General features: G+C 43.7%; 1 protein-coding gene across 2 annotated transcripts; it reads right to left on the bottom strand.

Annotated features, from left to right (window-relative positions):
• Positions 1–20,199: 20,199 nt before the first annotated feature.
• On the bottom strand, positions 20,200–24,460 carry LOC127336519 (uncharacterized). Of its 2 annotated transcripts, none has more exons than XM_071826705.1 (7): positions 22,861–24,460; positions 22,433–22,696; positions 21,658–22,336; positions 21,447–21,575; positions 21,085–21,369; positions 20,922–20,993; positions 20,200–20,806 (listed from the first exon to the last, which is right to left on the bottom strand). In XM_071826705.1, exons 4-7 carry the CDS (start codon positions 21,540–21,542, stop codon positions 20,648–20,650), a joined length of 612 nt encoding a protein of 203 aa, XP_071682806.1. In that variant the 5' UTR covers positions 21,543–21,575; positions 21,658–22,336; positions 22,433–22,696; positions 22,861–24,460; the 3' UTR covers positions 20,200–20,647. The 2 variants fall into 2 exon arrangements, with proteins under 2 accessions (XP_071682806.1, XP_071682807.1); XM_071826706.1 differs by having other exon boundaries at positions 21,658–22,023.
• Between the last annotated feature and the right edge of the window lie 1,920 nt (positions 24,461–26,380).

Genomic DNA, 26,380 nt, shown 5'->3' with positions numbered 1-26,380 from the left:
TGCGACAATGCAAGTCGGGGATTGAATCCTGATGTTAGTGATTGCCGATGGTATGGTATTATAGGGAATCACTGGGAAAAGTCCACTCTCTTACTTTTTCTTGTATCTGTAACCTAATTAAAGAACAGCCCCTATCATTTGCTTGCGTGTTGGAGTATTTCATTTTCTTTATATATTATAGACTTTGTAAGAGAATGCTGCCGACCAAGTACAGACGAACGCAAATTATTTTGTTAATTGCCTGCATCCCAACCTTACTATTAATATCTGGTAAATGATGTATCCCGGCAGAAGCTGATTGGCAGTTTATCATCATATTCTCGGGACAATGCGTTTTTCTTTTTCTTGAATGAGTAGTTGACTATGGATAATTGTTTTCAACGACTTTCGACTATGAAATATGAATACCCAAAGTGTGCTTAAAGAAAGAAAGATGACATGAAGACTATGAGTGGCGGCCCTTTTCGTGCCATATGATGGTAGTGAGTTCATCTGGAAAGTAATTAACAGGGCAAGGACTTCCATGAACCAATGGGGCGAAGGCTCTTAGCCTCTTATGGAACACTAGTTGAATGCCCGTGCGTTGCCACGGCTTTTCAAAGTATTTTTATTAACCACACATGATAATATTATCTATTTTCTTTCTCTTTCCCTCTCTCGTTCCCTCTATGTAACTTGCCAATCTACTCTTTTTCCACCAGCATCATCGACTCCCAACATATCATTGCCAATTCCTACATATCGGTCACCACAAGCCCCTCAATTTTATTTCATCAAAACACAAGTAAACTAATCAAGCTAGCTAGCTTATTAACGCGGCTACTTGGAACCTGAACCAAACAAAAGATATTCAATGGCACACGTACATCTGCTCCAACTTTTGCGCTCATTAATCCAGATATTCAAGCATTAAGTTGTAGATGCTAGCTAATCCCTGCAGATATTGTATATCATGCCATGACTTGTTAGATATATAAGAGTGAACCAACACAACAACGATTGGACTGAATTTGTTACAGTTTGGTAGGACCGGATAGGATTTGTTGCCACTTTGTTTTGACAATTAGTTAGAGATTGTTTCGATATATTTACATATATAGGCTCTTACTCGTGGGGATTTCTGAATCGTTTCAGTAGCACCATTCCTATGGGGTGGAATTTTGCATTGTTGTTTCCTTTCTCGAACTCGAGGAAATGATAACCAAGTGGGGGTAATGAAATAAAAAAACAATAAAATCAAGGACTGTTAATTTTGGTGCATCTGATTGGCGCACAAATGTTTTTGTTAAATAATTTCGAAAGGCCACATAGAACTATAAGATGTAAATGCAACCCCACGAGATAGACTTCCCATAGCCGTATGCACTAACATAGATCTATAAGTTGTGAAGTAAACCTCAGAAGAAAAGCCGTATGCATAGTTTATCAGGCTAAACAGATATCTACAATAATTCATAAAATTAGGATCATGTACTAATAATACAATGGCCTTTGAAATGATAACCATGCCAGATTAATGAAAGCAAGAAAAATGCAAGAAACAGCTAAAACCTGTCAATGGATCTCTGATAAGACATAATAGAAGCTCATAAAGTGGGTATGAATGGAATAAGGTAAGTACCAATTGATTTAATATGGGAACACCTTTACTTCATGAAGGTTGAAACCAAATCCAGAAATGAGAATAAGCTTTCTCAAAATCCCCATATGGGAAAAAAAATCATATAGACTGATTTACTTCAGCATTCTATCTTGACTTCCTAACCGTATCCTATTCAGTATCCTTTATCCTAATTTAGAATTTGCACCGAATTTTGAAAAAAAAACACAAGAGAGGGAACACCATGAACTTCTCACAATCTAAAATGCAAATAAAACGTAAGAAAATGTTCAACTATAAACCTTACCCAAATATGTTAAATATTAATTGCTTAACAGAGAAGTGCACAGCTAAATAACATTTTATCAGATCGCATATACAATATATGTAAATCTACAGACCTTACTGTGTAGAAATACTCGATATATGAAGTATTAAGGTTATTTAAAATAATAGTAAGGTGGATGAATGACCGAGAAGACAACAAATATAAAGTGCTCGGATATTCCACATCACCTTGAGACAAAGAACAGTATGGCTCTTCAGACTGAAAATGTACATACTGGGATTATTATGCAGCTGCAGATCCTTAGATTTGTAAGAACATAGCTCAAACAAAAAAAAATCAAAGCATTAGTGTCCATAACACAATTGGGAAAATAGAAAAAAAAATCATTAGGTGTCAACAGGTCAAGATATCCATGGTCAACAGTTCAACAAATCCATCATCTAAATTTAGATAGCTTGGAAAGAATAAGAACATTAAAAGTTTATAGTTTTGTTACCTTCATGGTATAAGCCATGAACTTGAGGCCTTTCCTCTCCTTTGGCTACCAACACCGTTGCTATTTCGCAGTCTCGCTAGGGACACTACAACTCTCGATCTCCTGCCACCATTGGCAGGCACGAACCTGTTGTAGTCATCAAGGAACATATATGGCTTCCTCCTTGATGCCTCGAAAACATTGCTTCTCCATTTTGCATCCCATAGGTAGGATCCAAGATGCGGCACTCTCGGTGCAGTAGCAACACCTAGCAGCAGCATGCTCCATTCCATCTCTAACTGAATGAAGCTAGGAGTTCTTGGGCACAAAAAAGAGTGACTCCTGTAAAATCAATATGCTAACATGTAATTGGAACTTGTAGAATGGAGAAAACATTGAATATATTATCCCAGTAACCTAATTCTGCCCAGACGAACGACTATGTCTAGGATGCAGCGTCCAGGTGAATTGGATCGTCCGTGCAACGGCGTTTCCGTTTAGTCCGTGGCAGGTGCGCGTCTGAATCGGGACGATGATGGTGGCCAAGGAAGCAGGGCGGCGTGCACACGTAGTGCATCAGTGACGCGACGGCAGTGCCGTTTAGTCCGTGTTGTCGGCGTGAACTCGGTAGCGGCATCCAGGCTGTCCCGTCCATCCGGATAAGCGGATCCTTCCGACGAAGGGACAAGGGAGGCGTGTGCAGCGGCGGTGTCGGGGTATCTAGGCAGGGACTCCGCCAGGAGGAGGCGGCGCCCGCTGTGAAGACCGCGGCGTCCACCAACCATACATTGCATGCAGGAAGCAACGTATATGGTGAAGACTCAGCGGTGGCGGATCCCTGCGGTGGAGTTGGGACTCAGAGCATCCCCACTCGTTGGTGCTCCCCACGCCCAAATCCGGCGAAATTTTCGTCCGGATTGGATGAAGATTTGGCGTGGGGAGCGCCGAAGTTCCAGCCGTCCCCCCGGCAGGAAACCCCCAACCTCGACCATTTGACATATTTCAAACAAATTTAACATAAAATTTAACAAGTTCGGCGACCAAGAGTACGAAAATTGCTGAAACAAATTTGGCGATAATCAGTACAATGTTTAACAAGTGCTGAAACAAATGAAGCACACAATTTCACAATTTTTCAAACAAATTAAGACAGACTAGTTGGCGTCGGTGTTGGCGTTGCCTCGGAGCCTCCATATGTGCTCCACCAGATCATCTTGCAGCAGCTGATGCATTGTAGAGTCTCGAATCTCCTGGCGCATAGCAATGAAGGTGGCCCATGATGGAGGCACCTGGTGATTAGGCTGTGCAAGAGGACCCTCTCTCTCATATGGTGCTTCTTGCTCAGCCAGAGGAACCGGATGCTTTCGCTCATTTTCAATAATCATATTGTGTAGGCACACACAGCAGTTCATCACCTCCCACATCTGATCTTTGGACCAAGTCAGAGCGGGGAACCGGACGACAGCAAATCTCTGCTGGAGGACACCAAATGCTCGCTCGACGTCTTTTCGGCAAGCTTCTTGTTTCTTGACAAACTCGCAAAGTTTGGGGGTGCCAGGGTTGGAGATAGTCTTCACAAATGTTGCCCACTTTGGATAGATACCGTCTGCAAGGTAGTATCCTTTGTTGTAGTGCCGACCATTGATCACATAGTCCACCGGAGGAGCATGACCCTCAACAAGCTTGGCAAAGACCGGGGAGCAGTTTAGGACGTTGATGTCATTGTTGGATCCAGGCATACCAAAGAAAGAGTGCCAAATCCAAAGATCATGGGTAGCCACTGCTTCAAGTATCACAGTGCAGCCTTTTTTGTGACCCTTGTACATTCCCTGCCACGCAAACGGACAGTTCTTCCATTGCCAATGCATGCAGTCAATGCTTCCAAGCATCCCTGGAAAACCCCTAGCTTCATTTGTTGCAAGGATCCTCTGAGTGTCTTCGATAGTGGGTGATCTCAAGAAATAGTCCCCGAACACTGCTATGACGTCCCTGCAGAACCGGTAGAAACAATCAAGGGCGGTGGACTCCGCCATCCGAAGATAGTCATCTGCAGTATCACCGGGAGCTCCATACGCCAGCATCCTCATAGCCACTGTGCACTTCTGCAGTGACGAAAATCCAACCAAACCAGTGCAATCCGCCTTGCATCTGAAGTAGGGATCAAAGTGGCGGATGGCATACACAATTTGCAGAAATAGCTTTCTGCTCATCCTGAAACGACGCCGGAAAACACTCTCACCGTGCAATGGATTGTCGGCGAAGTAGTCGGCGTACAACATGCAGTAGCCCTCCATTCGCTGTCTCGGCTTGCACTTCCGGCGACCTCGTGCCGACCCACCACGTCGACCAGTTGCCAGTCCGGCGTACATGTTTGCCAAGCAACCAAGGATCATCATGTGCTCGTCGTCTTGGGCGGCTGCTGCCATCTCTTCTTGCATAAGCTCGACGAACATCTGATCCTCCTCTTCGTCCGAGTCCATGGCCGGCGAGGCAAATGGACGAACACCTGACGGGCGTGGTCGAGGCAACCCGAGCCGCGAGCAAGCAGGCCGGAAAACAGGCCGGCGGAAGAGCAGCCAGATAGGCCGTCGTCCAAAGACGGCGGAATATAGGCAGGTGGGGAAGGAGGGGCGGCGGAATCTGGGCAACAAGCCGGCGGGGTGGTGCCGGCGGCGAGAGAGATACGAGGGGTGGGGGAGATTTTGAGCGACGTGGCGGTGGGGTTCGTGCGTCGAGTCACCGACAGATCGGGCCCTTCCCCGCTTTTCACTCGTCCGGAGTCCCCGAGCGCTCCCCGGGGGGCCGGGGGTGGCGTGGGCTCGCCGGATGGATGAAGGGCCAAATCCGGACGAAAACGAGGAACCGGGGGCGCGACTGGGCCGAATTACGCCGTCCGGATGGAAAAAACGCTCGCCGGGGGCCTCGACGGGGGCACGAGTGGAGATGCTCTCAGCATCATATATCCCCTCCATGTTCTGTAGCGACGGGTGCCACACCATGGGGAGATCCTCGCCGCCTGGTGGATGACATCCTCGCCTCCAGCAGGCCCATGGGGAGATCACAACGAGACCATCGGGAGGGTGATCGGTGACGGGTCGTGGAATCTGCACAGGGAGGTGGAGGATGTGGAGTTCGGGGGCGAGGGCGGCGGTTTCTGGTCTGGGTTCCCGTTATTTTCCGACGAGGCCGTTGGGCCTAGTTCACTTTAGGCGCATGCGAGAGATGGAGCATCGATCGGAGGGGGCGTCTGATGAAGGGACGACATGGTAGGCTCGGGGCATATTTTGTAACTTTTTACATGTGTGACACCAGATATTCACATGTTTCACCTTAATAGTAAAGAAGATGTGGTACCTTTCCATGCTAGGCTAAAAAATATGGTTGTTGCTATCCTACATTTATTGACTGAAAATTGCTAAGAAAATCTCCTCCATGATGAACGTGATAGATTGATAGTGTTGATGGAAATAAGCAGTTACTTGGCTGCGCTGATTCCTTTACATATGATGATATATTTCCAAGTTGGCTAGATAATACTATTTGTAGCGATTGAAATTATAAGATAGCATTCCTTTTCCTGAATGCATGCAGCCTCTTAACATATATACGTGCTCCCAGCAAATAGGAGAGGACATTGGACGCTGTGGGTTTGAGCGGAAATGTTGGGCATGATTAGAGGGTCCAGATGTTTCCAATGACGACCACTAAAGTGCGTTGAGTGTCAAACGACCAACTCCCATTTAATAGTAAAGACTAGTAATTATGCACATAAATGCACCTGTTGAACATAGAAAAGGTGTATTAGAGCTTAAAATAAGGTCATGCCTATATACCAGATTAGCATGTACATGTATCTTATCAGCTGTAATAGTAAGAGTTACTTTTTTCGAAAAGGGGATAATCACCCCAGCCTCTGTGGTGATGGATACAGCCTTTATTAATAAATTTAGTGCCAAAACAAAAGTATGCGGTACAAAATTCACGGATCACTCATGATCAATACATAAATCAACCACATGAGAATATCAAAAAATCTGAAACTAAGCCAACTAAGCATCGTAGTCGACTAGTGTGACACCAGCCAGCCTGGGACAAGATAGCCTGTCGACCATCTGGAGATGGTTGCATCCAATATTCATAAACACCCGCTGGTCCTGAGGAAGGAGTAACGCCCACAGTTGCACCCAGTGGACCACCATATGAATAACCTGCATAATACTGAAATAAGTTGAATTGTTAAACACAATATTATTCTGACACCTCCATATTGACCAGCATAGAGTGGACACACCAATGCGTATTCGATCCTTTGCTTTTTTGTCAACTCCATTTAACCAATTGCCAAATATATTGGTAATGTTAGTTGGAGGTGGGAGGTCAAAAGCAAAATACACCATCCGCCAAAATAGTTTTGCAAATGGGTAGGCTATAAATAAATGTTCAATGGATTCTTGAGCACCACAAAAACAACATGTCGTACAATCCTTCCAGTTCCTTCTTTCAAGATTATCTTTAGTTAGCAAAACCTTATTATTAAGAAACCACATTTTTTTATCTTTAGCGGTATTTTAAGCTTCCATAATTATTTCCGCAGGAAAAGAGTATGGTCATTCATCAAGTCTTCATACATAGATTTAATAGTGAATAATCCTGATGTTGTAAGGTTCCAAACAAAACTATCATTTGATCCCCAAGAGTAACATACATCAAACGTCTACACAAATGCAACCAATCCATCCATTTGTTCCCATACAATACCCGCTGAAATTGAATATTCAGAGGTACCTGAGCTAACACGTCCGCAACCAAGACATTTCAATGTTGAACTATATGATATAAAGATGGGTATTATTGTGCCAACGTTTTATCTCTCAATCAAACATCCTCCCAAAATCTAACAGTTGAACCATCACCTAACTTAAAGTGGCCTCATGCAAAGAAATCATCTTTCACTTGCAGTAGTCCCTTCCAGAAAGGAGAATCAGATGGCTTTACTTGAACTTGAGAGAGTGTCTTTTGAGATAGATAATTATTGTGTAATAACTCCTGCCAAACCCCTTCTTCATTCAATAGTTTGAATACCCATTTACTTAAAAGGCATTTATTCTTTAACTCTAGGACCTCAATACCGAGGCCACCTTGATCTTTTGGTCTACATATAATATTCCATTTTGTAATCTATATTTCCGCTTTTCTTCATCTCCTTGCCAAAAAAATCTAGATCGATAAAAATCAAGTCTTTTTAGAACCCCTTTCGGAATCTGAAGGAATGACAACATAAACATTGGTAAATTTTCTAAAAAGAATTGATCAAAACAATTCTAACCCCATAAGATAAGAGCTTGCCTTTCTAGCATCCCAATTTGCCTTCAAATCAAGTTTCTACTGGATACCAATCTGAATTTCTAAGTGTTTTGTAGTGAATAGGAACTCCTAGATATCTAAAAGGCAAAGAGTCCACTTCACATCCAAAAATATACTTATATTGTTGTTCCTCTTCATTCGCTTTTCCGAAACAAAATAGTTCACTCTTATGAAAATTTATTTTCAAGCCCGATAGTTGCTCAAAGATACAAAGAATAAGTTTCATATTTAGTGCCTTTTGTAAATCATGCTCCATAAAAAAATTATAGCATCCGCATATTGTAAAATTGAAATACCACCCTCAACAAGATGAGGAATTAGGCTTCCCACTTGGCCATCTGCCTTAGCGCGCTCGATCAAAATAGCCAACATATCCACAACAATATTGAAAAGAATGGGTGAGAGAGGATCTGTCTGTCTCAATCCCTTCGTTGTTTGAAAATAATATCCAATATCATCATTTACCTTGACCGCGACACTACCGTATTGGACAAAATCTTTGATGAAATGATACCAGTCTGGCGCAAAACCTTTCATCCTCAACGTTTGTTGAGAAATGACCATTTAACCTTGTCATAAGCCTTTTCGAAATCAATTTTAAATAAGACCCCATCCATTTTCTTAGAATGCATATGATGAATAGTTTTATGCAAAATAACCACTCCTTCCAAGATATGTCTACCCGTCATAAACGCCGTTTGCGTAGGTCTTATCACTTTGGACGCTATCCCCATCACACGATTAGTACCAACTTTAGTAAACACTTTGAAACTTACATTAAGAAAGCAAATAGGCCTATATTGTTGGATGTGAACTGCATTTTCCTTTTTAGGTAATAATGTAATGATAGCCATAATTCAGTTTAAATAAGGACAAATCCCCATTATGCAACTGACTAAATAGCGCCATTAGGTCTTCTTTAATAACTTCCCAAAAAAATTGATAAAACTCAGTGGGGAAGCCATCCGGACCAGGAGCCTTGTTATGCTCTATTTGAGAAATAGCTTCATGCACCTCCTTCTCAGTAAAAGGAGAAGTAAATGCTATCATTTTTTCAAGAGATTGATGCAAAATATAATCATTATAACAGATAATTGAAAACAACATATCGTCTGTTAGCGTAACTAGGAGTGTCAACAAATCAAGGATTGCACAACCAATCCTTATGTGCGGACTGATTACTAAATATGAATTATTTTAATATTTGTTTGCATTTCGGTAAAATTAAAATTTCAACAACCAGTGCATAAACTATAAGATAAAATTTAGATATGCTGATTCTAATATTTACACATCTGTCCACATGAAGTTGGCATTCTAGGAACTTAATACATTTTATTGAGGTCTCCATCTTAGTACATGAAAAATGAGGATACTTGTCATGCAATGCAGACTGGACTGCCAAACAAGATAAATAAATATATCTTCAGTGCAGATCTTTTGAGTACCTCCAACCAAACTTATAAGCTTTTTTATTGCCTTGAAATGGCTATGAAAAGTGAAAATTATTTCTTACATATGGAAAGAATTATATTTTTTAAGTTGTGCTGATAACAACAACAATGGACACGGTTACCTGTGCCCACCGTGACCTCTTCTAGGTTTCCACAAGCCACTTAGCTAGATATTATGTCGAAGACAAGTAGGAATGTAAATGGAGCGGATATTTTCCGCACTGAATTCGCATCCATTTTTGAGGATACGTCAGTGTCTGTCGGATATGGATATAAATACGGATAGTGTCAGCCAGATATCAGTGCAGATATGGTAGAGGATATGGTATCCCCAAAATCCAGTGGATGCGGATTATCCGGTAATTTTGACGGATTATCCGAGATGATAAATTAGGATAATTTGATTTTAGTACAAAGTAGTTTGATGTAATTTCGTATAGGCATCTTGGTGATCCCAAAAAATTACAATTTCTACTATCTGTGCAATACATGCAGCACATCGCTACTTCTCTCCCTCCGTGATGCTATATATGGCCGTTCTCGCATTGTACAGATAAGTAGCATACATGTTCTTCTGCACTAACACAATATGTGCTTTCGAAACATAGTATTTTTCTTGTTATTTTCATAATCTTTTCAAACCTCCAATGTGACTTTATCTCGTTTCAGTTTCAGCATTTAGGATGTGTGAAGTTTCTTAATTAATTGGAAAACAACTTTGTATAAACGTTCTTGTTATCTATATCTCTTATAAAGCAAAACCCCACTAAGAGATCATTTAATTTGTCTATCTTAACATGCAGCCTAGCAACATCATAAAAATTGTTTTAGCCATTAGATCTACACATGGAGGGTCTTTCCACGGTCCAACATGCATTACTACATCTAAGTGGTATTTAATCCCGTGGTCATTAATTAATTGTACCATTCATGCAACCCACAACTTATTTTTGCTGATGTGTGGCTCCAATTCAGCCAAACGTTTCCTGTTCTTAACGGCCTTAATTGTCAGCAGCAAGTCTTTTGCAATATGCACTATTTCATGAGTCTTCAACTGACCCATCGTCTCCTCCTGTAGTGCTGAAGATTTTAGCCATCTTCCATGCAGGTGAACACATAAAACATCATCTGACCTCTTTGCTCGATATGCACCCTGACATCCTCATCCAAATCGCTAGGCACCTACTACCGTATAAGGGTTCGTATACTGCTGCACAATTACTTTGATGGTATGTGCCTAACGCAAAGCTTTGCCACATCTTTACCCATTTTATCAACAACACATAATCTTGATCTCTCTCTCCATCCGCATGTTTTTCACCAATTTACTACCAATTTTTCTTTTGTTTGCGGAAAATTGCATGAGGTAAGTTCAACAAGTAAGTATATTTTCAGGATTATATGCAGGAATCCCATGGTTTATTGTTTCCCAACTTTATCACGCACATATGCATCTTCCCATTGTTATTGAGTGGATATTTTTATTGACTTATTATTTTTCTTCCAACTTTTTTCAGGTTCGCATCAACTTCCCTGTGATTTTTCTATTTAGCTTCGGATTAGGAGAAGAAACCACTATTACATGGAAATGCATAGTCAAACATGTTCACCACATGTGACAGTCAGGTTTGGACCGAACCAAGCAATTCCTACTTTAGTACAACATTTTGTTAGCTATCAACCATTTGATACAAATACAAAAATTGATCAGAATCATGCAAGTGCATGTGATCTATATACATGTTGCTGCATCGTTATGTTTTTAATTTTTCATATATCCAATAATTTTTCTTCAGAGGTTTTCGCCGCACCGCGCGGGGTATTCCTCTAGTTCTTATAGAAATACGTATCTCTGTTTGTGCATGTATTTATCTGATTATTGTTGTCCGTTTCTGATCCGAATCCATATTGGGATATAATCTGTATTCAAAGGTTATTATGCGATCCAATCCTCCTAAATAGTATGATTAAGGATATGAAAAGAGTAAAATCTGGTCCAATCCGTTTACACCCCTAAACACAAGGGAGTAGGCCTGGGCATTCGGTTCGTTTTTTCGTTTTTTTATAATTCGGGTAATAAGAAATGAGAACCGAAATTATATCGGTTTTCTAATTAATTTGTAATTCGGTTACTCGAAAATTTGGTTCGGTGTTTGGTCTTTAACCGATTTAACCTAATTGTGACAAGAAATAAAAAATTAAGTACGTATGATGGCATGCAGTACCTTGGCAGTTGCCAAGTTTCCGTGACTAGAACCTAGGGCCACATACGACAAGGACTATTGAGCCCGTATACACTATTAGTTCTCTTAACTCCAGGAACCATACGAGCATGTAGTAGTAAACTGTCTCGAGTGCTGTGGTTAAATAACAAGAATTTGTTCGTTAGTAAGGGGTGTGTACAACAATATTATGATGAAGGTCACCATACACTATGCGAGAGTTGACACAACGATGTTTTTTTAGTCGGTTTGCCCACCTCGATGGAGTACATCTTACGTTAGTAGAGAGTTGAAGGAGTTGAGCATGGACCCTTGGCGGAAAAGCTGCCTCATGGCAAAGTCAAGGTCTCCCACAATATTGCTCCAATGGAACAAGCATCCTCGGATCTGATACTATAGTCCAAGTGGAGCTCTAGCCTTCTCCCTTTTTTGCATTGATGTATGAAATGAATGAATGAGATGTCCTCCCACCCGATTGAGGGTTTATATAGGGAAGGGCCTAGTCAAAAGACTAAGGCCTTTCACAATAATTATATCTTAGCACGGTATCATAGGCAAGTTGCCTATGTGGCACTATAGTTAATGAAGAGAGATCTTGTTGTTGTATCTTAGCTAACAAAAAAACACTTGCACATAGTCATAGGAAAAATACATGGCTAGTCCAATTATATACATGCATATCATAAAAATCATTAAATGTAGATACAACCTTAAGAGACAATGCATCATAGTGATTATATCTTAGGATACACCACTGCCTATGATAGCATGCTAAGAGACAATCCATTGCGAAAGGCCTAAAGATGCACTTCATGATGGTAGTTAGGAGGGGGTACCATGATAATGGTTAGTCCACAGTCCATGAGGTACATGGATGAGGGAGTTGATGGGCCATGGTCAATGGTGGACTAGCCCAACTATGCCTGCACCTAATGAGCATCTTGCTTTATGGGCTTTATCTTTAACATGATTTTTTTAAAACTCTTGTATTGATTTTTGACTTGTTATCCATGTCATATTTACCGGGGGTATTTGTTATCCAGTTTTGGCTTGACTTTCTTGGAATTTGTTCTTAGGCCTTAGTTCATAGCTCTATAAAAATTCTGAAATTCTCTTGACGCATTCATGCACGAAAAGGGCTGTGGTACTAACGTTTAGTATCACATTGCTAGTTGGGACAGAGCTCAAGTGCTTTATAAGGTGAGCTCTTCTACTCCCACTAAGGTGTGAGAAGAGAAGAGGCCATCGTGCACTCCTCCTCTGCAACGCGCTCGTCTCGCCAAACCGCGGGATAGAGTCTAGCCAAGCTCCTATCTATGTATATTTTATATTTTTTATGTTCTAAAATCAAATCGTGTATTAATTAACAAACGAGTTACTCAATTTTTTCCATATTATTATGATCGTGGGATGTTGTGTTGACTTGGACATGGGCTCTATTCAAGGAAAAAAAATTGATGGATGTAGCTTCCACGATGCTAAGACTGTTTTTGCCGCTATGGATGATACATGCGCTAAAACATCGCTAATGACTGCTAAATAGTGTAGCCACTCGAGGAGCTATGGCACCGCTAACAAAATTATCCCATCATGCTAGATTTTGAAGTGCAATACATGTTTTCATCAGCGAAAAACGATTGCTAGCACCAAGCTGGTCGTACCACGACTGTTGCCTAGAGGCCACGCCGGGCAGTTCTAGGGAGACATGGGCTGAATCGAGACGACCGACCACATCTGAAAGTTAGCTGGATTGTATCTACTTCTTTATCCTTTACTCTCTGTTCCACGGTGAATTATTTTCAGCCACCAGACGCTAGAATCTCCAACACTTATTTGTATATTGAAGCTTGCTTATCTGTTTTTCCTTCTGTTATGTACTTTTGTAGATGGAATAGATGCAGACTGCCTATTCAATTCCATTCCATCCCATGTCATTTTTTTAGAAATAAGGATTGTCGGTAGAATTGGCATATCTAGTTTAGGTCCATAGAGATTATAAGCAATGCAATAGTCCTAGAGAAAAATAAAAATATTATTTTCCATGATATGTATGCTGATCTTTCGTCTCTATGACATATATTTCTTGTCATAGAGAAAACCGCTAAATGGTTTAGCCCCTATAGCTTCTATAGCTTCTGGACGAGGCATCCGCTTAATCAAATAGCCTTATTTATTTCCTTGGCTGAGTCCCCCGACCTGCCGGACATGCACTATATAATCTGAGACGTAAACCCTAGCTGCAATACAGAGACATATGTGACAACCTCCTTCCGGAACCTTGTTATGCCGCCATCGTCTTCTTCATCCCATCTTCCGACATGTACCGAAGGACGGGATAGTAGGCCTCCAGAACCCTGCCTTTTGTAGATATGTATGGATGAGGGGCGATCAGGTTTTTGGGGATTCATGGGCAGATTCAACCCGAGCACCGGTTTTTCACCAAGCGTCTCTGACGATCCACGGGCCCTCGACCTCAACCGCACGTACACCAACTTGTAGGGGAATCCGGCCCGTAGGGCCCCGCTTGAGTTCGGTGCTCATGACGGGCCTTCCGAGCAAGGCGGAGGCGGCATCCACCATTTGTTCGACGAAACAACGACGGGAGCCACGCATGTATGTGCTCAACTTTCTCAGTATGTTTAGTTTCCCACTCATCACCGCCGGTAACGCTTGACTTTTTTTCATGCGTAGATGAATGGAAGCACCATGATGACAGACATCATATTTCATAGTACACAGGCAAGCCCCGCCTCAACTAATCACGTCGTTGATGAGGACGTCGTTGCGAATGATGACTTTGATGGCGTCGACGATGGATAAGATGATGAGGACGACGTAGAGGATGTCGATGACGGCGTCAAAGAGGAAGCTGGTGGAGACATCGTCTATGAGGGAGATGGTATACACACCATTGAATGGTACCTGGTGGACACGCCGGCAAGAAGAAAGCCAAGAAGAAGGGCGGCGGCTCCCGGGGAAAATTGGTTGTTGTTAGAAAACAAAATTCTTGTGTGATTCGTCAAAGGAAGTGAGTATTGATGCTATAATCGACATCGAACCAAGGCTACGAATCCTATTGGAAGAGGATCAAGACCGAGTTTAATGAGCGCAAGATCATCGCTGTTGAATACCGCGCTACGTGGAGAACATCCGCGCAAGGCAGGAGAGAAGCATGAATGCCGAGATTCAACTTGACCGCTCGCTTGGCTCGTACAGATCGCGGCATGGCCGCAACTTCAACTTGATGCTCTTCTTCGTCAAGCTCAAGAGTTGCGAGAAATGGCATCTCACATACTTTTCACTGAAGAAGGTCGTCGACACCGTTATTGATTTGGAGTTTTGAACACCCCGTTTGTCGTCCCACAGGCAACAAGAAAGCCAAGGCGGCTGTGATACACGCCGCACCATCGGAGTGGGCACAATCCTCCATTAGGAAGTGGAAGACAGATATCACGACATTTTCAGCCATGCGAGCTGAAGAAACCAAATAAGAAACACAAACACATCCGGGAGGCTAGACAAGAAGATCGTGGTCAAAACGACGAGAGTGGCAGTGAAGAAGCGAAAGGAAGATTTCCTCATATTGAAGACTGACACGTCGGACATGGATGAAGATGTGAAAACAGTGCATTTGCTCATTCGCGGCGCCATCTTGCAAGAAATGGGCATTCGTCGGCCAGCGGTACGTATCATCTGCTATGGGCAACCAGGTGCAATGACATGAGGCGTCGCCTGGCGAGCAGGAGAAATCGCTGACAGGCGAGCAGCAGCCACCACTGTCTATTTTATTCATGTCATGTAATATTTATCACCGAACTGGCCGATCCTTTTGGTTTGGCGGAAACTTTAAATTTGAATCTATTACTATGTCTCTATTTTTTCTCAAAATTATGTTTGCCTGCCGGTGATTTGGTTACTGGGATGCCGTTGGGCAGAGCTTTTCCCAAAATTTGCAACCCATTCCGGCGCTCCCAAGTGATCTGTCTGTGGCTTCCACCGGACGCCGTATGGGGCAGCTGACTAGGATGCTCTTAGCTAGCACATTTTTTTCGATAAGGGGCGCTTTATTATTTAAGAGTTTTAAGCCATTACACCCGGCCTCTGCATATCTTAGATGCACACAGCCGTTGTTTAGTCTTGACACAAAAAAGGCGAGATTACATATCATATTGATAAAATGTAAAGACGCCTAAACTGGAGGAGCTTCGATCCTTCTTTTTTAAAACATACAACTTTAGCCCAGCTTTAAATTAATAAATCCACAAGGGCATGTACAAACCAGCTTACAGACTACTCAAATGAAAGGGAAACGCCAGCAAACTATAGATCGAACAAAGAGTACAAGTTGAGACATCTAAACCACCGTTAGGTGTCAAGAACAGCACCAGGAAGGAAGAGATTGGGGAGGCCACCGGAGCTTATCGTCATATTCTCCCGCTGGATAGGCCAAGATCCAAAACCGCCACCGTCTCAACCTCCAGAAAGGGACCCCGTGTGCCTCGCCCTAGATCGAAGTGCACCGTACCGTCGTGAGGTGAAGGAGTTCCGCCAAGAACACAGTGGAACAAGACTTCCAAGGAGCTTCACTGAGATCACGAACAACACAGGAACAACCACCACACACGACCGAAGCTGCAGGAAGAAGACGCACCACAGAGAAAGCGACGGAAGAGGGCAAAGCTCAACCACGCGGATGAACAAGACCTCCATAGCATGTACACTCACTCGCCATCCCATCGTCTCTACCACCGTAAAGCGGAACCCTTTCCCTTATGTCCAGGCTTGCGAATGTCGACCCACCAGCAAGTGATACCCAAATATAGGGGATCACTGAAATCTTCGATGAGAAGTATTACCTAAATTTATAGTTCGAATCAGGGGAACACAAGAATACCAATAATACTTTAGCAATTGAGACACCACTCTCAACCACACATGTATATCAATAAACTCACAAAGCAAGTGCTGATTTTATAGCATTTGATTCAAAGAAGTAAAAGCAAACAGTAAATAAAAGCAGCAGATTTCCAATTTTCACCGGAAGTAGTAGTATGAAACTTTCAGTGGCTAAAGACGTAGGCATGAGGCAACAATGGGGTAATATATGGATGATATTGATCATATAATGTAATCCAACTAACATAGCATTCATCTCTAATTCAGTTGTGTGTAGGTGTGTGATCCAAATATAGTTATACGTACTAAGTAAGAGAATTTGCATAACATCTTTTGTCCTGCTTGCCTTTTTTACCGGGGCTAACTTGGAACTACAGGCAATTAAGGCCTATCCTTTTGAATATACCGGAACAAAGCATTAAGATTTATGAACACACATAATCCTTGAACTATCACATATTCCCCTTGTTTTTTCCTATCTGTCACCTTAGGGATTCGCAGGGTCAACATAATAACAAGTAATACACCTTGCAAATAAATACCAACCTCACATATATATGAAAAATCAATATAGGTTCAGTACTGAAATCATGTCACTCGGGCCCTAGTAACAAGCATTAAACATAGCAAAGGTATACCAACACTCATACATGAATATCTTCAAGACGAATACCTCAAATCTCGATACATATGGATGATTACATGATCAATCTCATCATAAACCCATCCACCTCTTAAGCATACAGAGAAGTACACACTCATGGTGATGGAGAGTGAGTCCATGATGGTTGGTGATGATGTCGGTGTCGGTGACGAAGAAGCCCTCAAAATTCTTTTCTCCGGGGTGAAGAGCAGGATCAATCTGTCCCCCGAATGAACATCGTGGTCTCGGGGGCGCTCTGTTTCACGAAATGTCATGTCCTCTCAGGGTGGTAGGTTTTTAGGGTATATAAGGCACCACACGAAGGAGGGAGGCAAGACGGCGACCGAGGGCCAAACGGGCCTAGGTGGCACGCCCAAAAAAGTAGGGCGCGCCACCTGGCCTCATTTGATCCTCGTGGCTTCCCTCTCGTGATCCAACGTTCCAGGTCCTTTCCTTCTCATGAAAAACTTTTCTTGTATTTTTTCCTGATTTTATTTCCTGCGAAAACTTGAAAAAAAGAAAATTTTCTAAAAACAACATCAGAGTCAACAGTTTTCATCCAAGTATGATGAGATTCCGAAGAATATTATTGAGCAAAGTGTTTGAAAAAGTAGATATATTTGTGATGTATCAACAAGCAGGGGCAATGGGGTGGCAGAGCTGGATGTTAGGCACTTGCCATTCGACACGAGGCAAAGACTTCGCCGAACAAAGCAAGTCGCCACGGCCACCCAGACGCCATTGTACAGACCCCACCTCAGAAGTCCTCAAGACGGTACCTCCAAGAAGGGGGTGACGTCGCAACGCCGTCGCTGTCTGCAAGGAGAACGTAAGGCTTTCACCCACGCAGAGTAGTAGTAGTGCGGATGATACCTTGACGAGGCCTTCAATAAGGAGCACGACACCGACGGCGGCATCCTCGTCGTGTTTGCCCAAAGGTTTCCCTAGTACCATAACCTGCCTTCCCAACACCTATCTCTGGCGGGCATACCATCGAGCTACAAATATGGAAGTGGGGCGAACATACATGAAAGGGAAAAGCCTCATCTTGAGATCTTGTAGCCGGGCCGACATAACCACCCATTTTCCACGACCAACATCCTCCGCCGCCTCACCATGCCCGCGGCCGAGAACGATGGCCAGCCCGAAACCATGGCCGCCGCCTGCCATAGGGCCGAGGTCGTTCACACCACCCAGGAGCGCTGCCGTGGCTTCCAGTCCCCCCACCTAGGAGACCTCCGACATGGAGAGGCCGCCTGAGTAGCCGCCATGGCCACCGTGACCCCGCGCCGAGTTCCTCCACCGATTTCCCACGCGAGGAGCTAAGGGCCTAGATCCCGGCCGCCCCCTTCACCGGCAACGCGGGCTTTGACCGGCAGCGCCTTTGGAAGCGGCGAAGAGGAGAGGAAGGCGAGGGGAGGGAGCCGGCGGCGGAGAGGATTAGAGTTCGCTCCCTCGGTTGACAGGATGGAGCGACGCGAGTGGAGAAGCGTTTGCAGCTTAGGAGTTCCCGATGTATTTGCTTCAGTACCCCTTTCTCACACGTCTCTCTTAGTAACGATGCTGCTTCACCGGCGATTTTGCCTCAAAATTTAACAGTAATGAGACAGGTGATCGAGCAACAAATTCCTGAGCGGACAAAAGGATTACACTTCAAGGTCAGAGTACATTATTCGTTTAACATTTCCGTGCTAGTAGTAGTTTATTTTGCTATACGCCTCACTACTCATCGCCGAGTCAGATCCACCATGAGGGCGCGTCATGGCCTGGCTGGACTGTGTCGACACCGGAGTACTACCAAAACCATGGGCAACAAGAAGACAAATATCGTGCACGCTTTTTGTCCTACTCCGCCCTCCCTGCAGCTAGGCTTGCGTGCTCAAACCATGGACAGCGAACACGTACTTCCGGCGAAAAAATATCACCTTGCACGTCAGAACATTTTAGTGACTCAGAGTTCACTCTCCGTGAACACTTTACTTCTTCCCTGGAGGAAATGTCCATCTCTCTGACGAGGCTTTTCGTAGACCCTGATGAGACCAACGCCATAGTGTACCTGTACCAAACCACCAAAACGGATCGCGCCCAGATCTTTCCGACGTGCCCATGTAAAAAACTGCAATCTTGTAGCTGCCGCTCCTGAGTCGACCAGGCCATGTGCTTTTAGTTGCGAGGCCTAGAAAATATCTGCATACGAGCGAGTCGACGACCTGTCTACCTCCAAGCCCCATAGGTTGGTAGGACAAGGTGCTTGCTGCTTGGCGCTCGTGCATGCACCTTCGGATCATGAGTCGACCCAAATTAAATAAAAAGATAAATATAAATTAAAACTAGATACACTAAGTTCATGTTTAATATATGCCGCTCTCAAGCTTGATGACGACGGCTGGGTCGAGCCACGGCCGGCCACTTGTGCCATGGCTCACAGCCGCCCACTGCGCCTCCTCCCATGGACACCTCGTGTTCAGAGGGATGGGTGCCCTCTGCCTCTGGTACATGGCCGCCATTCTCTCGGCCTTGGCCTCCCGCTGGAACGCCACACGCTCCTCGTCCGTCCACTGGGACACCGCCCATGCCGCCGCATGCAAGCGATCCGCCTTCTCTCGCAGGTTCGCCGGCCTCCCCAAGGCATCGGTTCGCCGGCCTCCGAGAAGGCGTTCACCATGGCCATGCTCACGTTCACCCGCTGTCGCGGTTCCTCCGGCGGCGTGAAGCAAAAGGGAGCGGGGTGCCGGACGAATGGTTGTGGTCGACGACGTGTCGTGACTTTTCTTCATGTGTCACCGCTTCGGGGCCATGGGGGGTAGCAGCTACAGTTCGTGTTGGCGGGTGCATGTCCGTAGTGGAGTCAGAGTGGAGTGGCAATAGGGTTCATGGGTAGACGCAGCTGCTCGGTCCTATTTAATAGGACCGCGAGGGGTTCCTAGGCCGCTGATAAGTGGTATCGGGGAAGGAAACATGTAGCCTGATAGGGTTCGTGGGTAGACGCGGCTGCTCGGTCCTATTTAATACACTACCAGAAACCGGTATTTTCCCCACGGCCATGAACCTACAGGAAATTAGCATAAACCGTCAGGATAATAATTCCTGTCGGCTGACCGACAGGATAATTCCGCCAGGATTATTTTGACAGGGAAATTAAAAATGCCTGACGGTTGGCTGACAGGAAATATTTCCCTGGCGGGTGTTCCTGACGGTGGCCCACAGGAAATTGTTAGTCCGTCAGGTTTACTAATTTTATTTCTGTGTCAATTGACCCACAGGAAAAAGCCTACAGGGAAACAAAATCATATGAAAACAAGCCCACAGGATAAATGCTTGTACCGCAAGGGATTGTAGGCTACATGACAATAGACTGCTCACAGGAATATGGGAGTACCGCCAGGAAAAATCATTCAGTAAATACAGGTTCAAGCCAGCTAATGAACTCCACATTATATTCCAAAACGAGTCTACAAATAACAATGTAACAGTACACTAAAGGTTGGTGACAGACATGACACAAACTTGCACATGGCAGTGCAATGTAACAACAAAATACATGAACTTCAAAGTCATAAAGTTTCACGGTCAGGACCATCACCTACATACACAACTTCACTATTTTCCATACATCACTTAACCTAAGTTTATCAAAGATAGTCAAACCACAAAAGATCCAAAATACCATTTGAGTGCCAATAACTAGCTGAAGTGCAAGGACACTAGTGAGAACCTCCTCCAGAAGCATAGTTACCATCACCATCTTCATTGTAGACAAAGTCGTTGCTATCACCACAAATGTTCTCACCATCATTGCTGCCTCCATTGTTTCCATGACCAACAAGGTCATCCATAGCAGCATCCTCCAAGTCTGTGTTCCCCTACAAAGTCATGTGCACCATGTAACGAATTAAGTATCTTATTAATGTACAGCTCATGCAATAGTAAGCAAAACTGAATTAGCTTAAGGTTCAAAGATGGGAAATGTATTCTGACCTGGGTATGAGCTTGGGTTCGACCTTGTTGGAACCATTCCGGTAGCTCTCTGCCCATCTCAGCAAAAAGCATCTGCGAGAAGAAAGCATATTTATTAGGATTATATAGTAGAACATATTTTTCCATTTATAGCTACATTGTAACAAATCATACTTATCATTACCCTGAACATTTGGTCATGCATTTCTGTTTTCCTTGTTAGAATCTCATTTGTAGAACGTAACTGTTGATTCTCTTGGATGACATTATGGTAAGCAACAGAACTTGAGGGCTTCGGATTTGTTGCCTTTGCAGCAGAGATAATGTGGGCTTTCTTGACGGCACCGGTAGCAATTGATAGGCGGCCATGTGGCATGCCACCGGATGTGTTGTACAAGACACTTTCATCCAAATCAATGTCTTGCCAATCCTCTGGATGTGCTTTCTTAAGACCATCACAATATGCATCCTATAACAACAAGAATTATTTAGTTTGCATATAATTAATGAGCTAACACAAAAATAAAAGAAGCGGACATCACATACAAGGCGTTTTTGTGCTTTCTGGCTGCTGATTGCACCGCTACAGCCACTTTCATCCAAATTTTTGATACCAGATTTCATTGCAGCATATGTGTTCATTATGGTAGCCTTCTCGGGTCCAAATTTATGTTCCTACATGTGCAATATATAGTGGATAAAACAATGTAAAAGATAGATTAGACTGAGTTAAACAGACAATAAGTTCATGTCATACCAAATACTGCCTTGTTTCTGTGAATGGTCATGAACCTCCTCGATTTTGAGCAACATCTAGAGATTTTAAGCGAGAAGCCTGCCCTCTAGACCTTGCTTGCTTGAACTCTTTTGAGCACCAATATCTGCAAATATGAGGCCATACTGTAGGACTGAACCAGTCCACTCTGCTAGCTAAGTATTGTTCAAGAGTAAGCTCCCTTGAACATGCCAGCTTGTCATCGAGTTCTTCTCCTTGGTTATCATAGTATATCTTGACAGCATCCACACGAGCTTGGTACATATTGTCTTTTACTTTCCTCCTCGCACAACCCTCTAAAATACGGTTAGCCTCTGCCCTATTAGGCTCGGTAACTTCAAACAAGCGCTGCAAATATAAATATGATAAGGAATTGCACAAGTAAATGAGACCACTGTCCTAAATATATTCTACCATGCCAAATCCTTTTCCAAAGAGAAAACAAGGTGAAAGCATAATATGACAAACAGGACAACACATATATATCCCTGTATTGCTTCTATTAAATTAATCTTCCCAGTCTAGTGCGGGTCGGCTTCCAGTGATTACACCATTACTATCCTTGACCTCAACCAGACCTGGATATTCTCGCTTGAGAATGACTCCCAACTGTGTACCATATTTGTATGCATTGGAAATGGTACCAACATACTTAAATTGCCTATACAAAATGCAACAATGAGAATATAAATGCATAAGCAGCAATAGAATCATTAGAAGCCCAAGTAACCATCAAATGACATAGCCAGGTACTTACAGTTCACCATTAGGTTCAAGCTGGACCTTCCGACCATTAGGAGGCACTTTTAGTGAGGTAAGGGACCTCTTTGTCCTCCCTCTCTTCTTAGACTGTGTTGTGGCAAAATTATCTTCATTAGTGTTGCTTCTTTGGCCAACACTTGAGTTATTGTTTTCACCAGTGGTCCTTTGGGAGGCATTGCCGCTTGAGTTACTGTCATCACAGTTGGTCCTTTAGGTGTTGCTAGCAGTCCTGTTACGCCTGATATGGCGAATCGTCATCCTGCATGATTACATTGAGATGTTACAGCACACTATTCCTAGCGAATGTGTCAATGTATAAAAAGAAGACAATAGAAAATAACACGGTAACAATCAGCGCATCATTTATCTATATGTTAAATACCATATCAAGACAAATATGTACTACCAAAGTGTGAGAGGTACCTTATTGATTCTTTCTTGCGCTTGACTCCAATTACGCAATATAATTCCTTCGTTTTACACGAAGATTTCTAAAGATGCAGAACAGCAGCTACAAGAGGTTGTATAGATGGGCTGCACCTTCCACAATAACTCCGGACAAGGATTCAAGCTAGGTCCTACCACCGGGCAGCACATCAAGCATGGAAAAAAAAATCAATATGTCACATATCCAATACCATTCACTAGATATAATCAGATAAATTTTACTTAACTACCAATTAGAAAAAGAATGGACATCATGTTCACAAACACTACATATCCTCAACATCATTGCAAAGTAAAAGTACATGACACAATTCAGTTTCACAATGGCATGCTAAAATGCAACTACAATAGCACCTAAATATTTGAGGTACAGAATAGAACAAAGCTATTTCTTGCATCATAAAAAAATGCAATGCAGTAAAAATGCAAAAGTCCCTAATAAGTATATCTAATATTTTCATTGAAAACAAATTCGAGCTAGGTCCTACCACTGTGCAGCACATCAATGATGGGAAAAAGAGTAAATGTGTCACATATCCAATGCAACTTACTAGATAAATTCAGATCAAATTGACATAACTACCAATTAGAAAATATTCAGTTTCACAATGGCATGCTAATAATGAACCGGCAATAGCACCTAAATTTTTGAGCTACAAAATAGAAAGCTATCTCTTGCATCCATCGCGCTCTTTCTTTTTCTTCTAAAACGAATCCATCCATGCATGAATTAGCCAGATCCTACAGCATGCGGCACATCAAGTATGTATAATAAACAACCCAGTACAGTATTTACCCTTTACCACTCCAAAACGAATATGATGATGAAAAAGAAAGGAGTTTGCGGTTCCTGTATAGTTCGACCGAGAGGAGCTGGGCGACGGCCGCCGACGGATACGGCGTTAGGCTTCGGCCGGAGTTCCGGCCGCGATTGGGGAGGAGGCAGAGGCTGTAGGCAGGGGCAGCGCTCGCTGATGGAGGTGAGGGAGGTTCGACCGAGAGGAGCTGGGCGACGGCCGCCGGCGTCAGGCTTCGGCCGGAGTTCCGGCCGCGAATGGGGAGGAGGCAGAGGCTGTAGGCAGGGCGGCGCTCGCTGATGGAGGTGGGGGAGGTTGGGGATACGGGAGTGGCGGAGCTGCAGGTCGGAGATGGCAATCGGCGGTGGAGGCGGGCGGCCGGCAATGGAGGGCGGCGGCGGTGAGTACGTGGAGAAGACAATGGGGAATTTTTCAGGACTTGCCTTATCTAGTGTTATTTTTTTCTCCCGTGGGCTAGCTTCCACAGGAATACAGAAGCCATGGCGCGAATACTCTAGAGTTGGCGCGGAGATGGAAATTTTAGCCCGCGAACTTGCCTTTCGCGGCTACCCAGTAGCGGGCTAACTGTAAAATAATTCCCGTGGGCTGAGGTACACACAGGAAAATGTGTTATCCTAGTGGGCCGGGTGAGCCCACAGCAAAATGCTGTATATTCCTGGCGTCAATAAAAAACCCGTCAGGATTATATTTATTCCTGGGAACTGACCCGGGCCTCACAGGAAAATACCCAGCCGAGAGGAAAAGGCCGGTTTCTGGTAGTGATAGGACCACGTGGGGTTCCTAGGCCGCTGATAAGTGGCATCGGGGAAGGAAACATACGGACACGGTAGGAGAGGCCGCATGTCTATCTTTCGTCTGCATCCACACAAAGCAGATCAAGATTTGAGCCAGCTTTTGGTCATCATGGACTGACGGCAGATGAATCACCACACTAGGTCCATATTTTGTTTGCGGCGAATCATTCAGACGCACGCAGACCGAATTCGTCGCCTCCTCGGAGATGGCCTAAGGAAGAGACCTCGACTTCTTCTCTGCTCTTTCCGTCTTCTATATTCTGACTACACTAAAAAACACAAAATAATATGTTAATTTTTTCATTAATATCAGAAAAAACCTGGCGCCCTAATCATATGGCGATGCATGTTTAAAAAGATTTGATGCTGACCAAGACATCAACTAGAGGATTAAATTTGTTCAATGAAGAAGATCTTGAATTTTTAGGGAATAAAAGTCAATTATTGAATAAAACACGGTACCGCTTCATCTATGGAGGAAGATTGTGGCTGGGGACGTATGTATAAAACAAAAATTTCCTATGTGTGTAACCAAGATCATATGGGAGAGGGGAGCTAACCGATCATACACTTGTAGATCGAGCTAGCAAAAGTTGTTGATGATGAGGTTGATACAGACGTGATTCCATTCCCACAACTAGACTCGTCTAGTCGCGATATTATCCCTCAAACCGTGAACCGCTCCCCCGAACAAGTGTCGCACATGTGCAACACCCCACGGTATCCACATTTACGAGATCAGCAACACGACGTCGAAGTGTGATCAAGGACACTATTGATGAGGGAACATGTCGATGAAGATTTGAAAATGCTTCCGCGAGAATCGACTATAGTATATCTAGGCAGTGGTAGAACTCCGACAACACTCCGAGAAGAAGAAGCATGTCAACTACGGAAATCTCCCGGTGGCGGAGACTAGGGAGGCGGCGCTAGGAGGTAGGCGGCGTGGCGGTGGTGTCCGGTGGCGCTGAGGAGCGGTGGCGACAATGGACGAGGAGCGCGGCTATGGTTAGAGGAGAGGGTCGCGTGGCTGAAATTATGCCGCCCTCTCTTCTCCCTCGCCTTATAAAGCAGGGTTGGACGACCTAGGGAGTGGATTCCACCACATGGACTCCTCTCGCTCCGAACCGACTTGGGTGAGCCGAAGTCCACCTATACTCCTCCTTCCTAATTGGCCAGGGGTCCACCGAGGCTCCTTCCCAGTCGGCCAAGGGGGAGTAGTAGTCCGCGTGAACTCCTCCCCTCCCTTATGCGCTGGCCAGGGAGCGCTCATGTGGTCCATGCCCCCTCCTGGTCTTCCCCTTTTGTACCCTTCCGACCTTCCTTAAATATTCTGGACACTTCCAAAACATTCTAAAAACATCCTAAATCCTTCTGGTACCTTTCATAAATGACCGAAACAATTTCGTATCACTTTCGGACACATTCCAAACACTTCAAGAATATTCTGAGACTTACCTTTCTTGTTCAGCGAGTAGTGGCTACTAAGCGTGTCAGTTTTGCACGGGCACACAACTTACCTTTTTTTGCATGAAAAGATAGGAATACATTGTTGAATGAAATATTGATATATATGATATTTGGAATAGAAATCTATGAAACAATTTTTTTCACTTAGTAGGAGATGGTTGAAGACATTTGAGTTTACATAATTATAAATTTACAATGTTTTCTGGCAACATACAAAGTAATAATTGAGATGTGTGCAAGTATATAGCAAAATAAGAAGACATGTTTACGAAACGCTAGTACTAGTGTGCTTGTCATAATCCCATAGGGATTGAGTGAAATCCCTATTTTCCATCAACCCCGTCAAATCCTTATTTATCTCTAATCAATAATCCATTAGAGACGAATGTCATAATAGATCTTGAACACAATTTA

This window comes from Lolium perenne, chromosome 2, assembly GCF_019359855.2.
Source record: "Lolium perenne isolate Kyuss_39 chromosome 2, Kyuss_2.0, whole genome shotgun sequence".
Classification (NCBI taxonomy): Eukaryota; Viridiplantae; Streptophyta; class Magnoliopsida; order Poales; family Poaceae; genus Lolium; species Lolium perenne.
This window is presented reverse-complemented; position numbering and strand designations above follow the sequence as displayed.